This window comes from Diuraphis noxia, unplaced genomic scaffold (genome assembly GCF_037042655.1).
Source record: "Diuraphis noxia isolate RWA-SAM2 unplaced genomic scaffold, SU_Dnox_SAM2 contig0002, whole genome shotgun sequence".
NCBI classification, from domain to species: Eukaryota; Metazoa; Arthropoda; class Insecta; order Hemiptera; family Aphididae; genus Diuraphis; species Diuraphis noxia.
In genome coordinates, this window is record NW_028301712.1 from 80,235,141 (window position 1) to 80,258,540 (window position 23,400).

Genomic DNA, 23,400 nt, shown 5'->3' on the forward strand with positions numbered 1-23,400 from the left:
TGAATTCTTCGATTATATTTTAAAAATTATATTGAAAAAGAGCTCACTTTCACCAACAATGTGGGTTCAGGGCAGAATATACCAGTAGTATAGAACGAACTACTAATTGCTGTGAATCATTTCACAGCAAATTCAACAGTTGCTTTTATTCCACACATCTGAATTCTGAACATATTTCAATTTATGGATGTACTAAAAGTTCAAATTGAAACTTATATAAAATTGCAAAGTTCGAACAAACTACAAAGCCTGAAGTCTAAAAATAAGGAAATATTAATTAAAAACAGAAATGGACAAATATAAAAATAACGAATTCAGTAGATTTGAATTTAAAAAAAATGTTTTTTATAAGTTTTTTGCCTCAATAATAGAAAATAATAACTATAAAAAAAATGAACAAATTAAAAAGAAACCAAATACTGCCTATATTTATCATTATTTATTTTATATTTTTAAATTAAGATTTTAATTTTTAAAAAATGTTTGTTATATATTATTTATTAAGCCAAAATTTTAACAACTCGGGAACTAATTCGGATATACTCTTTGTCTCTTTATAACAACCCGGGAACCGATTCGGACACTTCGTTAAATTTTTATTTGATCTGATTCACATTAAACGGGTTTTATTTCACTTTATTATTATAATATTATATAGGTTCCGTTGTTATTTTATTTTTATAAAATATTATACTCATTTCTTATGTCTTTAAATAAAACAATTATTTTACTTAATAGTTAATTTTTTAATTAATATTATAATATTATGGCGAATAAGATGTTGTTTTATTTAATATTTATAGCAAAACATAAATTTAAAATCAAATATCACGTATTTCAATTTTCTGTGTATGGAACTTAATTATTTTAATACGTTCATGTCAGATAAGCTTAATGATATTTGTTTTCAAAAAAGTTTTCATTTGGTTGTGGAAAACGAGTGGAATTCCGTTTGATCTTGGCATATTATTTCTTATAGGTTTTAAATTGTCAAGTTTCGACCAAGTTTCCGTCAGCTGAAGGCAGCCAGTATTACATTCGCTAGGGTGCGCACTTATCTATCAATCTTTTATATCTACCGAACTTTGTCCGACATCGTAGGCGATAGGTATAAGAGATTTCCGCGTTAGTTAATTGATAGTTGGTGTTTAGTAGGTATTAAATTATTATTATCTATAAAGATTCGTGACGGATACATATAATACCGTTATTTTTATGCTTTAACGTCCATCTACGGAAGGAAAAAAAAACTTGACGCAAATTAAAAGCTCATACCTGCTCCAGTAGGCAATAGAAATAGAAATAGAAATAGAAATAGAAATCGTCGTAATTTTCGGTGAAAATATTGTTTGAGTTTTGGACAAATGAAAATTTGGGCGTCGTATATTATACTCGTTTGCGGAGAGGATGAGCGAGGTGACAGAAAATGAAATAAAAATAAGAAAAGTTTTTTCTTCTTCTTCATTCTTCCTAAAACCAGTAAAACGCTAAGTTCACGGTCCGGTAATCGTAATTCTTTTAAAACTGCTTTTTATTTTCGCGCCATTAATTTTTTAAAAAAAGATAAAAATGTATTTAAAAAAAGAATCCAAAAGTTGGCCGTGTGTGATTCTTTTATGGTAAAAATATCTTTTTCGCAATCAATTCATTCGACTGAAACATTTGAATCATGACAGTAGTATTACTAGTGAAGTTTATTTCAAATTAAATATTTGAATTAGATCAAACATTTTGTAAGTTAGTTTAGAAATTAAAAAAGAAAATGCAGTTATAAAATCACATCGTGTGTACGGTCTCGCGGGTATTTTAATGTTACGCAAAGATTACACACACATTGCACGTTTAAAATCTAATGTTTTTATTTCGAAATAGTTAGAACATTGTTTTTTTAAATCGATTTTTAGGTTTTATATTGTTTCAACAGAGTACGTCACTACGCCGTCGGCCGTTGAATTCATAAACTGCTGTTTAGTGTTTCATGATTATAGTTAGTGTAACTCAGTAGCTATAGTTCCACCGTCTATACAGAGAAACAGTGAAATTGGTCTGGAAAAATGCCAAGAATGGAATGCTATATATTTCCCGGCAACATTTTTCAAAAATTGCACATTCGTTTTCAGCATCGCTTAATATAATAGCTTCTCAAAGTCGTCCCTGCGGATTTACCGTTTCACGCGGAACTTACAAGAAACGTAAAAACGCTTTTTACAAGATAACTCGGAGTAGGGGTTGAGTTTTTATCGCCGACAACGTCGACATCGAGATCCATAAAACATAAACTTAATGGTCGAATACAGAACTAAACATTTCCATATTTTCATTCTGTTTTCGAGCATTTTTGTATTCGGTATATTTTCCTTGCCTACGATTATTATCGTTATCGATTTTATCGATTCCGGCGAATACATTTTTTTAATCTCATTCGAACCAGAGCTTTTCAAAATCCTATCACAGATTTAACCAAAGAACGATGATAAGACGCGTACCTACCAGTAATATATTTATATATATTATATATTCTTATATTTAGTGTCTCTATGCTTCGTGGCTGAGAGGGTATAAAATGTTGGCACGATGTTTAATTAAAATCTGGAATTTGAAATAGTTCAGGAATTCCGTCGGGTTTCATATCTTTCGCACGTTCCATCGAAATATCCTTGGCACGCACACACACGCAAACGTATAGTGTGATTAATGGAAGCGTTACATATTATTACGTATAAATAGGAATCATATTTATGACGATCACCCGTAGAGGGTGGAAAACACATTGGTCCACTGGTCCACTCTCCGTATCGGCGAAACTTCCGTAGTAAAACAAGGGAATATGACGTGGAAGAGAGGCAGGCGGACACGCCGTCAGCTGTTTATCCCAAAGATTTCGGGGGCTCGGCATCCTTGGACCGCAGCCAAAGCAACGGTTTGCTGTCTAGCTGACTTATCCCGAGGCCCTGACAATTATTCACCCTTTATTTTATATTTAATTATCGGAACCTTAAGCTTAGTTGAAATTTTATCGGATTTTTCTTATATTGTTCTTGTTGTAGTTTTTCTTTACTTTAATGCAATTTATATTTCAACAGGGACGATCGTATAACATTAATATTCAAAACAGAACTCCGGTTTACTGTTTCTGAGAAAATCAACTCGATGAGTATTTATTATATATATATATGAGTATTTTTCTTATTCGATTTTGACAATTTGATTACTATAATACTGTTTTGGCGTACATTTTTAAAATTTGTAAAATAATAATTTTAGTTTTAAAAGCTCATAAAAATAAATATTTTTTGTCGTCGATATAATATTTGCACATTGTACGATTTAATATACGAGTATATCATACATTAATCATCACAAATTGCTGACATTTGATATCAATTCTATAGTTTTGATACCGGCCATTGTGTATTTCAAAATATGCTTACATATGCAAAGCTGTCATAATCAGATTTGTTTCACTAATTTTTTAATCTATATTGTGATTGAAAAAATTTAATACCTAACTAAAAAGAAATAAAATAATTAGTAATGTAAAAAAAAATTAATTTAATATGCAATATATGAATTATAGTGAATAAGAAAATCATTTTTAAATTGAGACGAATATATTTCGATTATTATGAATGAATTTTCTCTCTTTGTAGTTACATTAGAGATTAAAATGATTATTTCATTATAAATTGAATATAATAAAATAAAATATAATTGTAAAACAAATTTACATAGTCATCAAAGCAATTTTAGTAAAATACGTTAACCTACACAAAATGTAACCTTTGTAATTGCGGTTAATAGCCTTTGAATATAAATCGGGATAGAACTAAGTAAATTATAAATATACAGAATGTAAAGCGTTTCGAAATGCACATTATAATCTTCAGTTGAATGGCATAAATTACATAGGTAGCCGCGTATTCGTGATTTCAAGGCTTATTATACATAATATGTTTATTCCATTTTATTAAATAAGTATAAATGTTTTGTTAAGGTAATCTAAAAAACAATAATCTTACGATAGGTAATTTATTGCCATTTAAGTGCACACATGGGTACATTGTATAATATGTTTTTTATTGGCCGTATGTGATGGATTCATATACCACGGCTATACCTGGTTATAAAAGTTGCGTTAACGCAACAACCGTTGATTGAATAATTGTATTCACGTTTCTTTTCATCTGAAACGTTATGTTCGTTCCTTTTACTTTTTTCAATACTTATTCATTTATTTGTTTTTATTTTACGTGTATAAAATGCACTTCTCGAAAATAAAAATAAAATAAAATAAGAGTGGGTAATATGAAAAAATAAAAAAGAGGGAGGTGAGTATTATTTTATTTTTTATTTTTAAACATTGTTTTCCCTATACCCCATAACGTAGCACGAGTTTCTCTCTAGGGTTGTTACACACATCAGGGCCCTCGAAGGCGAATACGTGACTACAACACTCAATGACTTATGTATGAAACGAAATTATTATCATGCCTTTTGTATTGAGCAACCTTTGCGACCTTACAAAAACGGAAAAAATAATGGCATGCTCCAGCGGTTTTTGCATTAAAATATAAATGCATAAAAATACTGGAAATTTGTTTACCCTCTGCATGGTAATAATTTAAAGGCATGTATATTGTATAATATGTCGCCTGTATTGAGTTTTGGTACATATTTTTGTATGAATGTTATTGCAATTTTTAGCAACTCAATTTTTTCTTGTTCTATTTAGATTCGCTGCAAAACTCGTACATTGGCAAATAATAGCTTCCAGAATCATTTATATAGACTATAATATATGTTCGTTGAATCTAACAACTATACCTACAATAAGACTACCGGACTGATTCACTTGCATATTCAAAATGAATAATTTACATGATAATCTTATAAAATTCGCTATCCAATTATAGGCACGTGTTACTTTGATATAAGTCAACAAAACATTCATAGCACTATCCCTACAAGTAAATAGTAATATCGCTTTTTAAATCACAATTATATACAAGTTATACAACATATTAACGGACCCACTTACATAAAATATTAACCAAGCTTATAGATGGGTACCTCGCATTTCGGTTTGAAAAAATTATTATATTGAAAATGATTTACAATTTTTGCCGTGGTGTACATTTTTTTTATTGAAAACTATAATATAATCTTTTAATGTAAACTATATTGGCATGGCTTTATTTTTGATTTATATGGTAATATAATTAAGTAAAATATTAATTACTATTAATAATATTATTTCAGCGAAACTCAATGTAAATTATAATACTATACTTTCGAAATGGAAAATATATACAAATGAAATTGTAATATGAAATCAATAGTGTAAAAATATTGGCTGTAATTATTATTATTTTTTAATACAAGCGTTGTGATGGTTATATTGATAATGCGCAAGTATGAATAACAAGAGAGCGACGTGGGAAATCCTATCTGCGAGAACACTGTCATGAATGAAAATAATATCACGTTCTCTTTTTATTTATTTTTTTCAGTGCGATAGAATGAAATGGGTTTAGCGTAATAAAAACGATAATATTAAAAGTAAACCCTATATACCTACTGTCAAATGATAATAGAGTAACTTGATATGATATTACTTAAATGAATATTTAATTTAGAGTTTTATCAACCATCAACTAACCAAATAATTACGTGTTATTTTACGATAAATACAATTAGTATACGACCGGTTTCAATGATTATTATTATCTAGTAAACAATTACTACACGTACTTTTTAGAATTTTCATAAAACTAATTGTGCGCGGGAAGCAAATATCATTACCAACCGATAAGATTGGAGGAGCAGTCCATTAGAGAATTCCGATTTTTATAAATGGTGGTGTAATTTTGTGATGAGTTTTGGGGGAACAGCGATAGGGCGTTTTTGTTTTTATCTATATTCATATTATATTAATACATTGTACCTACACACGCCTTGGCGGCGGGGTGTTCTGTTGTGGAAAGATACAAAAACCGAACTTATAAATTTGTGGCAGGGGTTAAAAAAAAGTAACAAAAACAAAAATAGAATATTACTTGCATTCTATATATAATGTATTGTTATCGGGCTCCATATATTATGGTTTTCGTTGACAGCAGTGACTAGGGCAGCTGGAAAATGAATAAAAAAGGAAACACCCGTGACGTGGGGTCGACCGATGGCCGCTCAGGTACCTATATTTGATACAATAATACAGGGTAAATGTATAATATATAGGATCATTCGCTATATACTTTTCTCCAGGACACTACCCCATTACAGGATTAAAAAGTATTACATTACACGCGTGGCTCACGACCAACATGTGGTGGCGCGGGGAGTATGCCTATATGTACCCTCCAGAGGGTCTGAAAAACAAATCCCTAAAACCGATATTGTGCCATATATATATTGTTAATATTATTATATTATTATTACTGTAGCGTTATTTACGTTGTCAATTTGTTCAAACAATACAACATTTGTAATCGTATAATACGCGAAACTGGATTAAAAAATGGCTAATGAAATCGTTGAGCGCGCATATAATGCGGGGGATGCATCGGCGGCCTTGAGCTAAGAGTCAGTGGATTTTGAATTAATGAACACCATAACTCTCTTGCATGAATTGAACATCTTTACGACTGTACGTATATAAATAATAAAATAATAAACATCAGTTGTATTCACATAATATTATACGCCATTATATTATATTATTTTATTTGTACATATTATGTAAGTGTGACGAAGAGTAGACATGGTTAGTTGACGTGTTCTTTAGGGATCATCAACCATCAGAAAGGATCGGAACTTGACATAAAGTTTATTCAGAATTTCGCTATTTTAGCACAATCCGGAAACGAAGACAACTTTTTATTTTTCACGCGCATAAAATATGTACATTTATATAATATATTTATCTCTCCTTTTTCTTTGTAAGTTTTTCGTATAATTTTCTAAGCAGCACATTTTCAACCTAAAACGACGTATAAATATATCATTCATCAAACGAGTGATTCAGTTTCAAAAAAAGAAATACTAGAATCATGTTTTTACATAGAAAAAAAAATACAAAATATATGACAGTTGGAAGCACCTATTCTAAGCATAAAATTCTATAATTAATATTGAGAGACGGTTGAGATCAAAGAAAAAATAATCGACTATCTAAAACGTTTCGATAAACAATTATTGAAACTATACGAGTTAGGGAAAATTGCCAAAACAATTAAGTATAAAATAATATATTGTTCTGTGATAATATTAACTAATATGTTTATTTATTTCAATATTAAACAAGAAGAATGGGACACAGAATATAGATAGATACCGCTACTAATTATTGTGTAAATCATTTTATGAATTTAAAAATATAATAACTGACTCGATGATAACAATAAAACCTAATATCAGTCAACACTGTACGGACATTGAAAAAATAATTATAACGTGGTTAAATTTTAAAAAATGTAAGTTAAAACTACTATTATAACTCAAAGTCATAAATTCATAATTATTATGAATATAAATGTAATACAATATGTAGTTATGTTAGTGTCAAACATTTTATAAATTAAATTATTAAAATCGTTGAATTTTTAATGATAACAAGTGGTTGGGAAATCACCGTGCAATTGAAAAATATTTTATCAACTAGATAACATTTTCAATTCAAGAATTTTATTGTTGTGTATTATTTTTCACGTACTTGTTTTACGGCTTCACCCCAAAACTATATATAATATAAATGTATCGGTATATACTATATTAAAAAACTTAAAGTAACTGCACGCTATTGTATAAATTGTGAAACAATCTTTTTATCACGTCTCCAAGTGTCTTATAATGTATATAAAATTGTTTTGACGTAGGTACATGTATGTTATTAACTAAATTATCGGATGAACGCCTAAAGATACAAATACACCTCAGGTTAAACGGTAAACCGCTTACCACTTTATGGTCCTACAAACACGAGCGTGAAAACTTAAAACTAATAATTTGCTTTCGAAAGTTTAGGTATAGGTTCCTCGTTTAAACAAATGCTGAAAGTATTTTTAAGCGTAAAACCGTATCTAATGCGTTTAAGTATTAATTAAGTATACAATTTTTGATATAGGTAAAATAAATACTAAAAAGTATTAGTTACACCGTATGCTGTTAAGATGAATAAAACATTCAAATGTAATCTTAAATTTTCATGCCAATCGCATTTGGTTGAAGTATTCATGTGACGTTCGAAAAAAATCATTGAAAATATACTCTACGTAATATTATAATTTGAAAGCTTAAATTGAAGATTCATCACGGGAGACATGCTTTGGGGCCCATTTGTTTGTCTGCCTATACCATTTTCAACTGGTTTTTATAGTATTATTAGCACAAACATCATTGAAACGTTAACGAAATATTTTAAACGACTACCGAAACCAAAATATATCATTTCTTCAAACGCTTATCTTATAATGATTTTAATATGTTGTTTTTAGTTTGTTATTATTTTAAATAAAAAAAAATTATGATTGACATCATAAATATAGGGCTAACACTTTATTTCTGTGTAGTAATTTTTAAACAATTAATAATTTATATGCCTATATATCGTACCTATATATAATGATTTTTATAAGATTTAATGTTATCTTTTATTTTATCTAGGTATACTTCAATGCCATATGATTTGGGAGTTTAAATCGTTGATATAAGAATAGGACTATAATACAGGATGATTCTTTTAAGTGGGTACACTAATTATCTCGAAAAATATTTACTTTTTTCAAAATATTTTTTTACATGGTTTCAAGTTGTTAAAAAACCAACGTTTTTATTAAAAAATTATATTTTTAAATATTTTTTATCATTATAATTTTTTAAGTTTTTTATTTTTTTGAATGACAACATAAAGTTTTAATTTCATATTCCAAAGCAAAATATTCTTCTAAGTATTTTGATTCATAAAAATCGAATTTAGGGCTAGTAGGGTTACCCCGCAAAATGTTTGTCCACTACTCCGCTTGTCTAAACTTTAAATACGTCATATAACTCATAAACTACTCGTCCTAAATTCGATTTTTATCAATCAAAATACTTAGTAAATATTCTGCTTTGGAATATAAAATTAAAACTCTATGTTGTCATTCAAAAAAGTAAAAAACTTAAAAAATGATAAGGATAAAAAATATATAAAAATATAATTTTTTAATAAAAACGTTGGTTTTTTAACAACTTGAAACCATGTAAAAAAATATTTTGAAAAAAGCAAATATTTTTCGAAATAATTAGTGTACCCACTTAAAAGAATCACCCTGTATATATTATTATTTTTGTCATCGATGGGTAATAGTATCAACCCTTAGCTGAGACTCTGCAGGTGTTGGTATAGGTACTTGATCCGAGTTTGATAATCCTATATACGTAATGCCTATATGGAATCTGCAAACACGGAATCGGTGTCGTAATAGAATAATATTACATAACCATGGTATTTAAGTATGATAAAGTGCATATATGTATATATATATACGAAGAATTTCCGCAGACTGAAGAGTGAGTGTTGTGACTGATGACGTTTGTAGACCAATCAATCCGCGGTCGTACGACCAACTGTAGCGAACGTGCGAGAAAAATCAACGACCGGTTGTGATCAAGTGTGGCGGTACCGGTAGCGATACAACGTCCCCGGGGAAGTGATTTCGAGAGAGAAAGAGAAATCCAGACTTTTTTCTTCTTGAAATATGAGCCATTTCCGACACATTTTTCAGGGACAGCTGCACCACAGTACATTATATATATTATATATAATATTGAGTGTTAGCGGTGTGTATATTATATGTATATACATAATATTATATATATTTTGGGGCGCGTTTGCAGTGTACTGCGGAAGGGTGTTTACGGCGCGATCGCAATGGTATATATATATATAGTACCTATATACATTCGCTGCCGAGTCGTCGGGAAAAAATCTTCGGCGGACCTTTGGAGGCCGCGGAGGCGGCGGTCCGTCGCCGTGATTTGTCGACTTACGGTCGAAAAGTTTTTCTTAGCATCGGTATAGGGTCCAAAAAAAAAAAAGTAAAAATTATACGCGGGCCAAAAACGATTTGTCCCCCGGTATACTACTGCACGTATAAAATAACATAATATATATATACACCTATATATATATATGTTTACGCGCGACGAATTTTAATCAGATTAAAAGCCGACCGTTTAATTCGGCCGCTGATTTATTTCGGTGACGGAACAATAGGAAAAGTTTGCTCTCCACAAAACAAAAAAGGAAAAAAAAAGCCAAAAATATAAAAACGCGAGTCGCCAACGACCGCGAAGTTGTCCGAGTCGCGCTTTTTCGCAATATAATATTGTAATAATAATACAAGTAATTCGCTTCCACTTAGACACGCGACGCCGACTTGGTCGTCGACGATGATTGCGTAAACAGTATAACGATTTTCCGTCTGCTCGTCATCATCAACCGTGTAATATTTTTAACGCGTGCGACGAAATTCGTACGACAGCCTCGCCGAGCGTGTCACACTAATGATAATTGATAATAATAATAATAATAATAATAATAATTGGTACATAACAATATAATATCAACATCGACACAACATTATAATAATATCGAAAACGGTTTATTGCGACTGGACGATGCGTGCTCTCGGTACCGATTTTGTGCCCTGTGCTGGTAATTAATGGCGGCGGAAACGGACGAGTGAAAACCGCGTGGCGCATCGGTCGACTCGTACGCGGCCGGCGGAGTTAATGACTTTCGGAGGCCTCATCGTCGATATATTAGAATAACAATAATATAATAAATAATAATGCAACATGTATGTATGTGTATTATTATTGTTGTTGTACTCTATTGTTTTCGCACGTGCGTGTGTGGACCGGGAGAGCAGGAAATTCGAGATCGTTATAATATATTAATATTATTATGTCGTGTGATTATTATTATTAAAATATGACACAACTGGACGGTCGGCGGTCCGGGCCGGGTCGTGCGACACTGTGCGAGCGCCGTTGTTCATTCATCATCAGCTAGACCTACCGCCGCCGACGACGACGAGGGTCCGGGCGATCGTGTATAGTTTTAATAGCGCCACTGCGTATAATATAATCGCGCGCATTATGATACAAGCAGGTACCTAAATACGACTAAACGTGTTCTACTGTAATATTTCATTCGTTAAATCTCGGGCTGCAGAAGAGACATATTACCGTGATGCGATATACACGGCAATACTTTACTGAGAATTGTATATATCGATATCAAACGAATATAGGTTATGTTATTAATTATTATTACAGTATTGAGTATATCACATGAGTACCTATGCAAAGTTAAGAGCTAAGATGATGATAATAAATAACTGCGGATCGTTCGGAATTCGATTTGTATGCATTTATTATTGAATTTATTGTACCTATACAAAAATATTCTGCTACCTCGTAACAATATACATAATATAATATTTAATTCATAATGTTCAAGTACCTATACTGTCCTTAGAAAAAGCGTTAAAAAAAAAAAAAATGATAATATTAAGAAATATTATTTTGTAAGGACTTCATGAGTCTACAATATGTAGGTATGGCAAAACAACTATTTTCAAAAACGTTTAATACCTACAACTGCTTTATAAGGAAATTAGTGTTTATATACCTTTAGAAAAATCACAATGCACATTGCAACTATTATTATTGTCGAAAAAACGATTTCTGTCAACCCTTATTGCGATGTGTCATGTGTGTGTGTGCAGTATACCGACATATATTTATGAGATATTATCTTACGCGTACATAATTTAAGCACTATTACACTTATACACATCGCGAATAAAAAGCCGAAAACGATTGTGCAAAAAACGGAGACCGTATACGTATGAATAAGCCAAGTGAATCGTCGCGAGAAAAAATAAATATCGACCGAGATATACGACGACGATGGCATAATACTTAGTAGGTATTATGCACGCGGACTTGGTGCAGTCCCCTCGGAAAACGACGACAGATATTATTTTTTTTTTTTGACGTTCAAAGCATATCGTATAGGCATATTATTATATTATTGTTATTGCAGTAGGTACCTGTATACGCGGGAAATAATGATGATTTATTGACATATTATTCGTGGGCGGTGTCGGAGAAGAAAACCGTCTTCTATATTATAACAGCGATATCCATACGAAACTATTCTGACTTAAACACCACTGTAGCTGATATTACTGATACGATTTAAGTGCATTTTACTGTATCAACTTTGCCCGTTGCCGCATTATAATATTATTATTATTATTATAATCGAAACTCGTTTAAAGACGACAACGCTGCACGTGGAATGTACGGCCGTCATCAGTTAAATAATCATAATAATATCATCGTAGTAATATGCCCATTGTGCGGTTACACTGCTTATTTTAGTTTTCTGGCTACATGACAAGGATAGACATTATATTATATTAAAATCTGATGATTGAAGAGCAACTGAACGTAACAATATAATATTATTAATAATATATACCATACAATCGATACCTTACATTAGGTATGTAATCTGAATAATATAATAGGTCATCTGCTGTGTAAATAATATTACCATACACTTAACACAGGTCATTTATAATTGTGATGATTGATTGTTGGATATTTAATAATGTTTGATATAGCTCGACACGGGGAAAAAAATTAACGGCGGCACACCTAAGATAATATTTTAATTCATATAGTAATATAATGTACGATACGTGTGTGGGTATAGCGTATTTTTTAGGTTAGAAGGTTCTAAGAAATAATAATTGATACAATTTCTGATAGTTTTGTTATCGAGTTAAAACACTCGCCGTATCGCTGGAATATTATTGTTTTAAGTATATAATACGAATAAAACCAATTACCAATAATCCGTGATGTTATGTAAATATTAAAATGGCTAAAGGTTAACTTTTATTTAAATAGGCAATCATTAAAAACGATACGGCTCTAGTATATATATATATATATATATATATATATATATGAATAAGCATATAATATATTTATAACTACATTTTAATATACTTGGTGATATTTAAATCATAATAATACGTCTTTGTGAACGAAGATGAAATAAGCCGACAACACTAATTTGTTGTTGCCTTAACTACTGCGGCTGCGATGTTAAACTTAGAAGTTCGAATTTTCTCATGATTTTTACTTACGTGATTTTTTCCTATTGATGCATTGTTTTTCGATGAGACACGCGGTCGAATTACAAACGTATACAACTTCGTGATGCTGTGATGGATAATATTTTGGGAACTTGCATTTTACGTCGTATATCATAATTCATAATATCGACAGTGAGTAACGCTTAATAGTGATCGGACCATTAAATACAAGTGATTTATGTTCGGTAGATACCAAATGAAAATTATGAAAAACGTTAGGGTCAACATTTTAGTTCTTCCAATCGTGGTAAGATTATACTACGTAATATACTACGACTGTTCGTGATTTTTCAACATTACCTGCAACAAAAATAAAATACGCATATTACATAAAATTTTACTAAATAAAATCAAAACTATTTAAAAATTATCACTATTTAAATCCTGATCGATGTTTAAATAATTTACAATATTTAATATCCAATTATAAGTGAAAACAATATTAATTTGGTTTTAGGCACTTAAAAGCCTTAGATAATAGTTTTTGTAATATAATATACGACTCGATAATTAAATACCATTTTTTGCCCATTAATTTATTATCATTATAGATAATAAAAACCAATAATTCTAGTAGAATAGATATATAAAACATTACTTATATTCCTGTTTTTTTTTTCATATACGAAATTTTTATAAGAAAATAAGTACCATCATGTAGTTGTTTTTCGTGGAACTCAATATAATTTAAGGTATTTTTCAAAATAAAACTAATATTTAATTTAAAAACAATATTTTTGCTTTCACGAAAGTTCAAAGAAAAGAAAAGAGGTACAGTTTTTAGAATTTGGTTTCAAAATATCTACGTTGTAACATAATAATAATAATAATAATAATATATATATTATATTTATGTATATCTTAAAAAGCTTTTACGACGTCGGTAATCAAAATATTGTTATAGTTCACACAGAAAACATTGAACTATAACAATTTAAAATTCAGTGAAATGCACCTACCACAATGGGTCTCTTATTCACGTGATTCAAAACACATATTATAGCATAGTTTATATTTATGGGAATTGCGTTTTGCATGGTCAGAAAAAAAAAACAAAATAAGAGCATGCAATTTTATAGTATTCTATAGGTAGGTACGTGATTTATGCATTTGAAATGAAATATATCATACCATCAACACTATAATATGTTATATTATGGTAGGTACCTATAATCAAAATAATTTAATATGAGATTGATATTATTAAACAGCATAACCACCACAACATCTAAATAAATGTGATAAATAATGCCGATCATTGGTTAATACACAAAAGTTAAATATTTGTTAATTTCAATCACAAATAATTAAGTGGACATCAATAACAAAAAATTCTTAATAATAAATCAAAATTATTTTATGATGCTTGTTGTAGAAATAATCTAAACCCACAAAATATCGTTAAACTATATTGTTTGGTATAAAGTAAACACTGTATTGGTAACCAGAAGTTCAGTGTACCTACTACTTAATATTTTAATGCTTAAAATATTAAATAAACTACAATAACACACATATTTTTAAAATAACTATTTTATTTATAGTCATTTACATATTATATACAGACAACTGTATAAGTTTTCACTATTTATAGGTGTTAGAAAAAAAAAAAATAATGCCAGGGTACATATATATTCTGTTACTATATTGTACTCATGTATAGTATAAAAAATTGCATTTATCGGTAGATATACATACAAAATTACATTTTTAAGCAATATAAATATTATGATGAAATTTATTATTAGGTATGTAGGTACTATTTGAAAGTACCTATTACTATATGTATGTGTATGGATTTTAGATTTTAGCAGTTATTTATTACGTTTATAAGTAGATATGTACTTATATTTATTTTAAGTAGTAACGGTAAAAATGTTAGTCCTATTTAACGTTCAAATATTTTTAGAGCGGGTTAGGTATTGGGTAGGCAATAGGCATATGACAGTACATTTATATCGTATTAAGTCTTAAGCACCTATTTTGTTTTTTTAATTTTTATTATTATTACTTACCTATTTTATGCTATGAAAATTGCTTATTTAGTACAATGTCATAGAAAATCGTGATGGATATACAACAATTATATTCATGAATTACAATAAAATATAATATAATAGATACCTTATGCAATTACATGTTTTTAGCACATTTTATATTTTTGTACTGACATATGAAGACTGAAAGTATAACAAATATTATTATTATTGTAATTAATGCATTTGAATTTATTACTTATCGGTTTAAGATTGTAGTAACAACTGCGTAAACATTCGTATGAGTAGTAATTAACGGTCAAAAATGAAAAAACCAACAAACACGTGTGTTTTTTGTCTTGCAGCGTTTCGACGTCAACGTGACATAATATAGTGTGTGTAGTAGTAGTAGCTAAGGTTCATGTGCGTTCCTAGAATTAACTGAATTAGTTAATTACTTAATTAGATTGGTTATAAAGTATGTAAACAAAGTTATTTTTAATCTAATTTGTTTAACCTTGGTTTTAAATTAAAACGTGGCCACGATTTCAGATTTATAAATTAAAGCGAGTTCGATCCGTCAGCATCAGTCAATGTTTTAATAAATTATTTTTTCAATGTAAATTTATCAAAATTAAATTAAGGAATCAAATCCACGATTATAGTGCATTTCTAAAATCTTCTATGTGATAACGGCTAACATATATTCTACCCATTAGATCCGGTCCTATTAAATCTAATAATACCTATAATAATTAATAACTAAAATATTTTAATGAGTCACAATAAATTATTTAATTTTCTAATGTAATTAGTAGTTATTTACATACGAATCAAATGGTAATCATCAGTTTCACTATATTAATATATAATAAACTATGTTCCGGCACATTTTCACACCAATAAAATATTAACCAAAAAAAAGGTAAAAACATAATGAATATTAATGAGCTGCATTATATTAAATTGTTATGTGACTGGTGGACAAAAAGGGTAGATATTTATTTTTGTTAAAAACAAAGGCTACTACAGCCATTTTGAATGCCCGATTTATTTCCAACATAATATATTTATCATATTTAATTTAATCCATCGATTTACACGCGCCATACCATTGCAACGTACCTATAGTGCACGTTCAAATTTTTTTTTAATCGCACTCAACCGACATGATGGATGAGGACACAAAATGTTTATTATTATTATTATTATTATTTTTCTGTCCCACAGAACATACTCGGATTTCTGCAAAACAGATTTGTTCGCGACAAATCATCATAGTACACAAAGATGAGAACGTGTGCCATCTCAACGTGTGGTTTTTTTTCGGCACTCTGTATTTTCGTCGCGGTGGGTCCGTCTCAGATTCTGTTCGACCGCATAAAAACGAACCACAAGACGGTGGTTAGTTACAGCAGACGACAAACAGACAATAAGGAACGACATCACTCTTCGGGGTTGATGCGATCCTACAACGCTGTAATTGAGAAAAAAAATTTTACGCGAGCCACAAGAGTACAAGACTCACTACAACTGCAGTTGCAGTGTAGTTGCAGCGTATATCTGCAATAACGCCGTCTCCGATGCAGCCGTCGATCATAGAAACCCTAACCCTTGATAACTGCAGTGTGTATATAAATATACGAATCCTCACATATTATAACGATATAGTATGTATACAGTGTATATTATAGTCATCTTGTCGTTGTTGATTGATTACAGTCTCGTTAAAGTTTTTTTTTAATTTCCTAAGTGACTATATAGCTCGCTCGCAGAAGAGTATGGCAGTTGACTATTATAGTTGGGAACACGTGGCCAGCAGACAATCATAATAATAATAATAATAATAACCGTATACATAACAAGTGCCGCCTCCTCGCATATGTGACGATAATAATAATAATAATCTCGTCAATCGGAAACGACGCGATATGGCGTGGCGGCGGCGGCTGCGGCACCTTTTTGACGAGTTCCCTGCTTTGGAGACACACACACACACATCTTACTCGCTTACCCTTTTCCTTGTCGTAAAAAAGCCCGGTGAAATCATTAAGTTTTTCTACTGCACGCGTTCCAGAGTTAAATAATAATTTACACACACACGTATACCTAATGTATATATTATGTATACTTTCTCTCTATCCTCTCACTTTAAATATATCGACATAAGGACAGTCGCTGGTGTCGAATGGGCCAATTTCATTTTCATGACGAAAATTCAATCAATTATGAAATACGAGATACGATTGTAAAAAAATAAAAAATAAAACATATACTTATTCCGTATAACATAATATGTTGTACAACCGATCTGCAGAACATTGCCTTATTTCATTTCGATATTTTGTTTTTATACTATTGTGCCGTCGCATGCTCCTGCCTATAATATAAGATGCCTGGCTTACAACAATATTGGTATAGCCATCTTGTCAAATTGTTCCTTTTTGCTCACAACAATATAATATTATGTATATCTATATGTATACATACAACACGCATTCGTCCAAAATACACAATTCAATAAAATTGGCAAACAAATCGCAAACAATATATTATAATAATATGTAAACTCGATAAATATAATATTATTTGACAAGGTTCCGTACATTCAATTCGTACCCTATTATTGTGTACCTATACATCTTCATATACAATCATCATTATCATATAATGCCATAACAATAAATAAATATATTAAAGATTAGTTAAAATTTGTTTTTCACATATTCTTCTTATATATTTTAACTGATATAATTATATTTTAAACATAAAGAATAGTTTTTTTTCTACTGTGAATAAAAGCTTAAACAGCTGGGTCATTAGCCTGCGATTGTATTTACATTGTTATTAATGAATATTATAATAGTTGTGATTATGATAATTAATAAAATAAAAATATAATAATAATAATTATGAATAACATAATTATAAAGAACAATTGTTGTTTTACGTGTTTCTAAATTCAATATTTTTGATTTTGAAAATATTTATTATATAATATGAATTATGATATGGATAATACTATTATTTTAAAAATAACCCAAAATTTCTATAAATTTTTTTTAGTTTTTCTCTATCTAATGTTAGTGAATGTTAGTTTGTATACATATATATTGTAAATACACAAGTGACCATCAAGTGAGGGTCTTTAAGGTAATAATTTTAAAAGACCTTTTGACATACACGTAAGGGTTCTTGTTACTGTCAGTAATGCATTATTTATGTATTTGTTGTCACTTCTTTTGTTATTCAAATTTCTTGAATAGGTTTTGATTTTAAAATTATTGTACCCAAGAAATATATTATACGAAGACGTTTGCGTAAGGGTACTTTTTTATCAAACTGGCAATAAAAATTATTATGTTTTTTTTAAAATACAATAAATCAAAATAATAATTGAAGATACAAAATGTTTCACATACCTACGTAATTTTATCACACATTTATTTATTATATTTCTCATATTTTCATTTTGTTTTGAATTTATATTTTTATGAACGCTAGAGTAAAATAAAAATTGAACATATAAATTAACGAAATATCTAGGTAGCAAAATTAGAATCAACAAAACGATTTTAGTGATTTTTCTAATTTATACAAATTCACATAGCAATTAAAGTAGGGAGATAGTTATTGAGAGAGCTTTCGACTAATAATTCTGTGCATGAATTACTTTTTTGTTGTTGTTATTTTAGGTCATAGTGTCTAATAATTTTATAACTATGTGATTGATTTTCATGTTTTATCTGGAAATGTAAAAATGAATTTTATATTAATTTTGAATCACAATATTTTTTTAAAATTAATCATGACTGTATAAATGCACTGTTTTTGCTTTAGTCAGAATCTAAAATGATATGAAATCGAACATATTTTATTTGCTTAACATTATTTCAAACATATTTTATACGTTTGAAGTGTAGTTAATGTTAAATTTGACACCATTAAACCAATCACACTGTAAAACTATATTATTATATTATATGGCTACAATAAAATACTTTTACAATAATACACTTATATTTAAATAGTATGTATAATAATCCATCGATCAAAGACCATAATCATAATATATTTATGAATATATTTGTTTTTATCTAAAATTCAGTAGGTAGGGTACCTATATAAAACGTACCAACAAAAAAGAATAATGGGTGTAATAGAATGATTTAATTTTAAATTCGTTTGTGCTATGAAACGCATTAAGTACATTTAAAGGTCACGTTTTACATGTCAAAGGTCCTTTCAGGTTATAAACTCTGGATTCTTTCATTTCCCATTAATAATTCACGCGATTGATTATATTCCTATATACTCACGAGTTATACAATTCTCTTTTTATCCTAAACCATATATTATCACTAGCTTTATTATACACGTAATATACTTGAAAATATTCCAAAAATAAACACGAATTCACTGAAAAAAAATATATATTTTTTTTAAATTTTACGAATGGAATACAAAACAATTATATTAGATTATCCCGCATAGACTACCTACACGTAACATAACTTTGTTTTATCGAATAAATAAAAATAATATAGTTAAGTGAATCGTACATATACGATACCTATACCCCGAATACATGGTGTTTGACTTATAATATTATAGTGTAAACAAACCGATAGTGTTTTTAAAACAATTTAATCACTAAATAATATTATAGTTTTACGCTACAAAGAATGATATATGTACTGTATTGACCGTTGTGTTTCATTAAATTGATCTGAAAAGGAAAACACAAGCTCAACATTTTTTTTCTTCAATATGATGTTGGTATATTTTATATATAAATCACAGTGGACGGGCGGTGGTGTTTACTGGGCACATTTCTCCCCATGTTTGTTCTTGGTTTATGCGCAACGATTTTCATAAAAAAAAAACATGCCCTCTACTAAACAAACCTTTCTCTTAACTGTATGAATCCCAATATTCGACACTTAATATATTGTCTGTCCTGCTCTTTATTTTTTTCACTCCCACCCTTTATTTTATTATCGGCACTTCCATCGACAGTTTTATGTACCAAACACAGAGCAGAGCAGAGATCGTATACAGTCCACGTGTGCGATCGTGTCACATAACTCAAACGCGGCTCTCTTATAAACGGCTTCCATACACGATTACCCTTTCTCGAAGGGTATACCATTTCTTTTTTTTTTCATTTTTTCGGGGCTGGCGCGTCCCAAAGACACAAGTGGTACGACACAAGTCAGTTTTATTTCGGGTCGAAAAAATAATGCTATGGTTGACGATTTTAAAAATGTCGTCGAGACTGGAAATGACAGCTCGTTATCACATAACATGCAATTTGGAATATACAAATAAAAAATAAGTGTAAAGTTCTATTTATTGCCACCCTTACCGGTAAATTATACTCTGTAGCTGACGGTTTTGCACGCAATTACCGAACATGTAATACAGATATAGTACGATTATTTAAGTTCACGAAGAATATATATTTTATTTTATTGTTATTTGTTGAAAAGTAACGTAGGTAGTTTTATAAAAAATATTTTATTACTTATTATGTTTATTATTACACATTATGCGAATAGCGAATATGAACATACGATATGGTATTAAATTAAAATAGTATAGATACCTATATTAAATTAGCATTTATTAGCTTATTTTTTTTATTTATAATACAATTTTCTGATAGCCGACAGGATATCTAGTAACTTAGGTATATCATACATCTAATTGAATGTCATTATTAAAATTATTACTATTGAAAGCATCATTACTAATTTGTTTCAATGAAGTTACCAATAAAAATTGTATATAAAAGTGTACCATGATTTACCAAACAATTATAATAATTTTGTTCCATAGATTTTAGCTTGTATAAGTTCCTCATATGAAAAATACATACCTATCTTAAGTACAATATTATTTTTAATGTCTAATTGAAAATGCCTACATCAATTTTGGATTATTTTGATTTCAAGTAAAAAAGAAAGGAAGGAAAGTGGATATCGCTCTGCTGTACAGTCTAGGTTACATGTGGGTTGCTGTAATGTACGGAATTAAATTTAAATCCAATGATATTATATCATTGTACCTACTACCTATACGAAAAACGATTCTGAGCGGAGACGGTTTATCTGTCTAAGATATATTATAGGTTAACATTATTTATTAAAATATTTGACATTCCGGTGGACATTTTTTTTTTTTTTGATAAAGGTAGACCAACTTATAAAGAATATTGAATTAAATTTTCAAATCTTAGATTTAAAAAGAAAAAAATTATGAATTTTTATCTAAGATAATTTGAACATTGCCGTAATTTTTACATATTTAGTCAAAATTTGAACTATAAATGCTTATAAAAAAAATCGTGCCCATGAATTTTTAATATTTTTCAACTGATATTGTAACGATATGTTGGAAGCCTTATATTAAATTTTCAAATCCTAGATTAAAAAAGAAATATTTTTATGAATAAATATTTTGTCAAAATTCAAACTTTGAATGCTTATAAAAAAAAAAAAATGGTGACTATATATTTTTTTTATTTTTCAACTGCTATTGTAACAATATGTAGGATGTCTTGAATTGAATTTTCAAGCTTTTCTACCCAAAAAATAATTTTGTATCGATATTAATTTTAAAAAAAAAACTAATAATTATCGAAAATTGCATAATATGCCTATAAATAGTTCAAAGTTGAAATTTTTTGAAAATTGCATGGTAGATAGAATATTCTTATATAAACATTTGGTGAAAATTTCATGTATCTATGGTCATCTATTTTAAAGTTACATCAAAAACCAAAATCGATTTTGCCGAAAACTGATTGTGCATAAAATTTCCCATTTTTCCTTTAATTTATTTATCCCGATTATTACTTTTGATCCCCAAATAAATATCAACTAGATTCACTTTCTGATCTAACAAGGTACTGAAGTCAAAAATCGAAGCATTTTTACTGCCCCAAAACGTGATGACAGACACACACAAAAAAAAAACACATCATGGTAAAATACTAAAATCAATACATCCCTCGCTCCGCTCAGAATCTAAAAAGACAAAAATTAATAAATCAATGTTTAACCAATAGAAATATTTATAATTTAAAAATATTTTTTTCACTGTATTGATATTTGTGGCACACAATCAATTATTTATATTTGTTTAAATATTGAGTAGGTATATCTCAAAATAAATATAATTGAGAATGACTCTTTTTATATGATACTTTTTGGTACGTTTTGAAATCGTTTTTGAAATATTTGGAGTTTTATTTAAACTATTTAAAGTTTATTTTTTAAGATCTTTTAGTAATGTTTTATTATTAATGCAGTGCTTTAGCTGACAAAATAACCACTATCAATATACAAAAAAACTTACTAACAAAGCCAACAAAGTAAACGATTTTATGTGACAATAAAAACTAGTATTTTCATGAACCCTTTTTAGAAACATTTAAAAATTAAATTAAAAATTCAATAGAGCATCTAAAATACGTTTCAGCCGGGGTAAAAGCATTTTGAAATGTTTTTAACTTCACAATATATAAGAATGGGTCGATCGATGAATGTTATTAAAAATGTACAACTCAAAAATGAAGTTTTTATTTTATCGAATTGCAATCTCATATTAACGACGTGCTACGGAAAAAAGAAAAAATAAAGCTTATATCCTACATCCATATTGACTCGTGGAGAACTAACGGATGATTCTTTCCTTTTCCGTGAAATCATCGATTTGCCATTAGCCTCAACTATCTTACTCACTCGAAATCTAAGTTCGACGCTCATCATACCCTAAATCCACAGGGTTTTTTTTTTTTGTTGCACCTTGATCAGAAAAAAGTGTCTCATGCTTCTCCCCTAAAGAAATTAACGAACGCTTGAACGGTCCGTGTCATAACTCATCCCTCCCTCATCTCTAGCTTCATGGTTCACATCATGAAAGTTTCTTATATATGGGAAAGTCAACAATGATCAGAAGTTTTTTACAACTACCTCACGTAACTAACGATGTACTACACCTAAAAAAGGAAAAATGTTCCAATATAATATCACTAGATGAACGAGTCTAGCGCGAACAAGACTATTTTCCGTTCAATTCAATTGCTAAATAAAAAAAACCAATATTTGCTCTTTTGCAGTAAGAGCTCAAAATGTTATTTAATTTTTTTTTCGATTTATTTTCAGTAGTTTATATTAAAACAAAATCGTTTCATTTGA

The 23,400-nt window shown here is 29.3% G+C and overlaps 1 protein-coding gene across 5 annotated transcripts in view; it reads right to left on the reverse strand.

Annotated features, from left to right (window-relative positions):
• The window catches only part of LOC107161411 (uncharacterized), a 256,312-nt gene that overhangs the window by 76,435 nt on the left and 156,477 nt on the right, over positions 1-23,400 (reverse strand). The window contains exon 1 of one of the 5 annotated variants that reach the window (XM_089218754.1): positions 13,212-13,350. The exons of the other annotated variants lie outside the window; for them this stretch is intronic. Coding sequence (XP_089074880.1) covers positions 13,212-13,335 — 124 coding nt within the window. The 5' untranslated portion in view covers positions 13,336-13,350. Of the gene's footprint in view, positions 1-13,211; positions 13,351-23,400 lie in introns of those variants that run through there. 5 annotated transcript variants of the gene reach the window in all.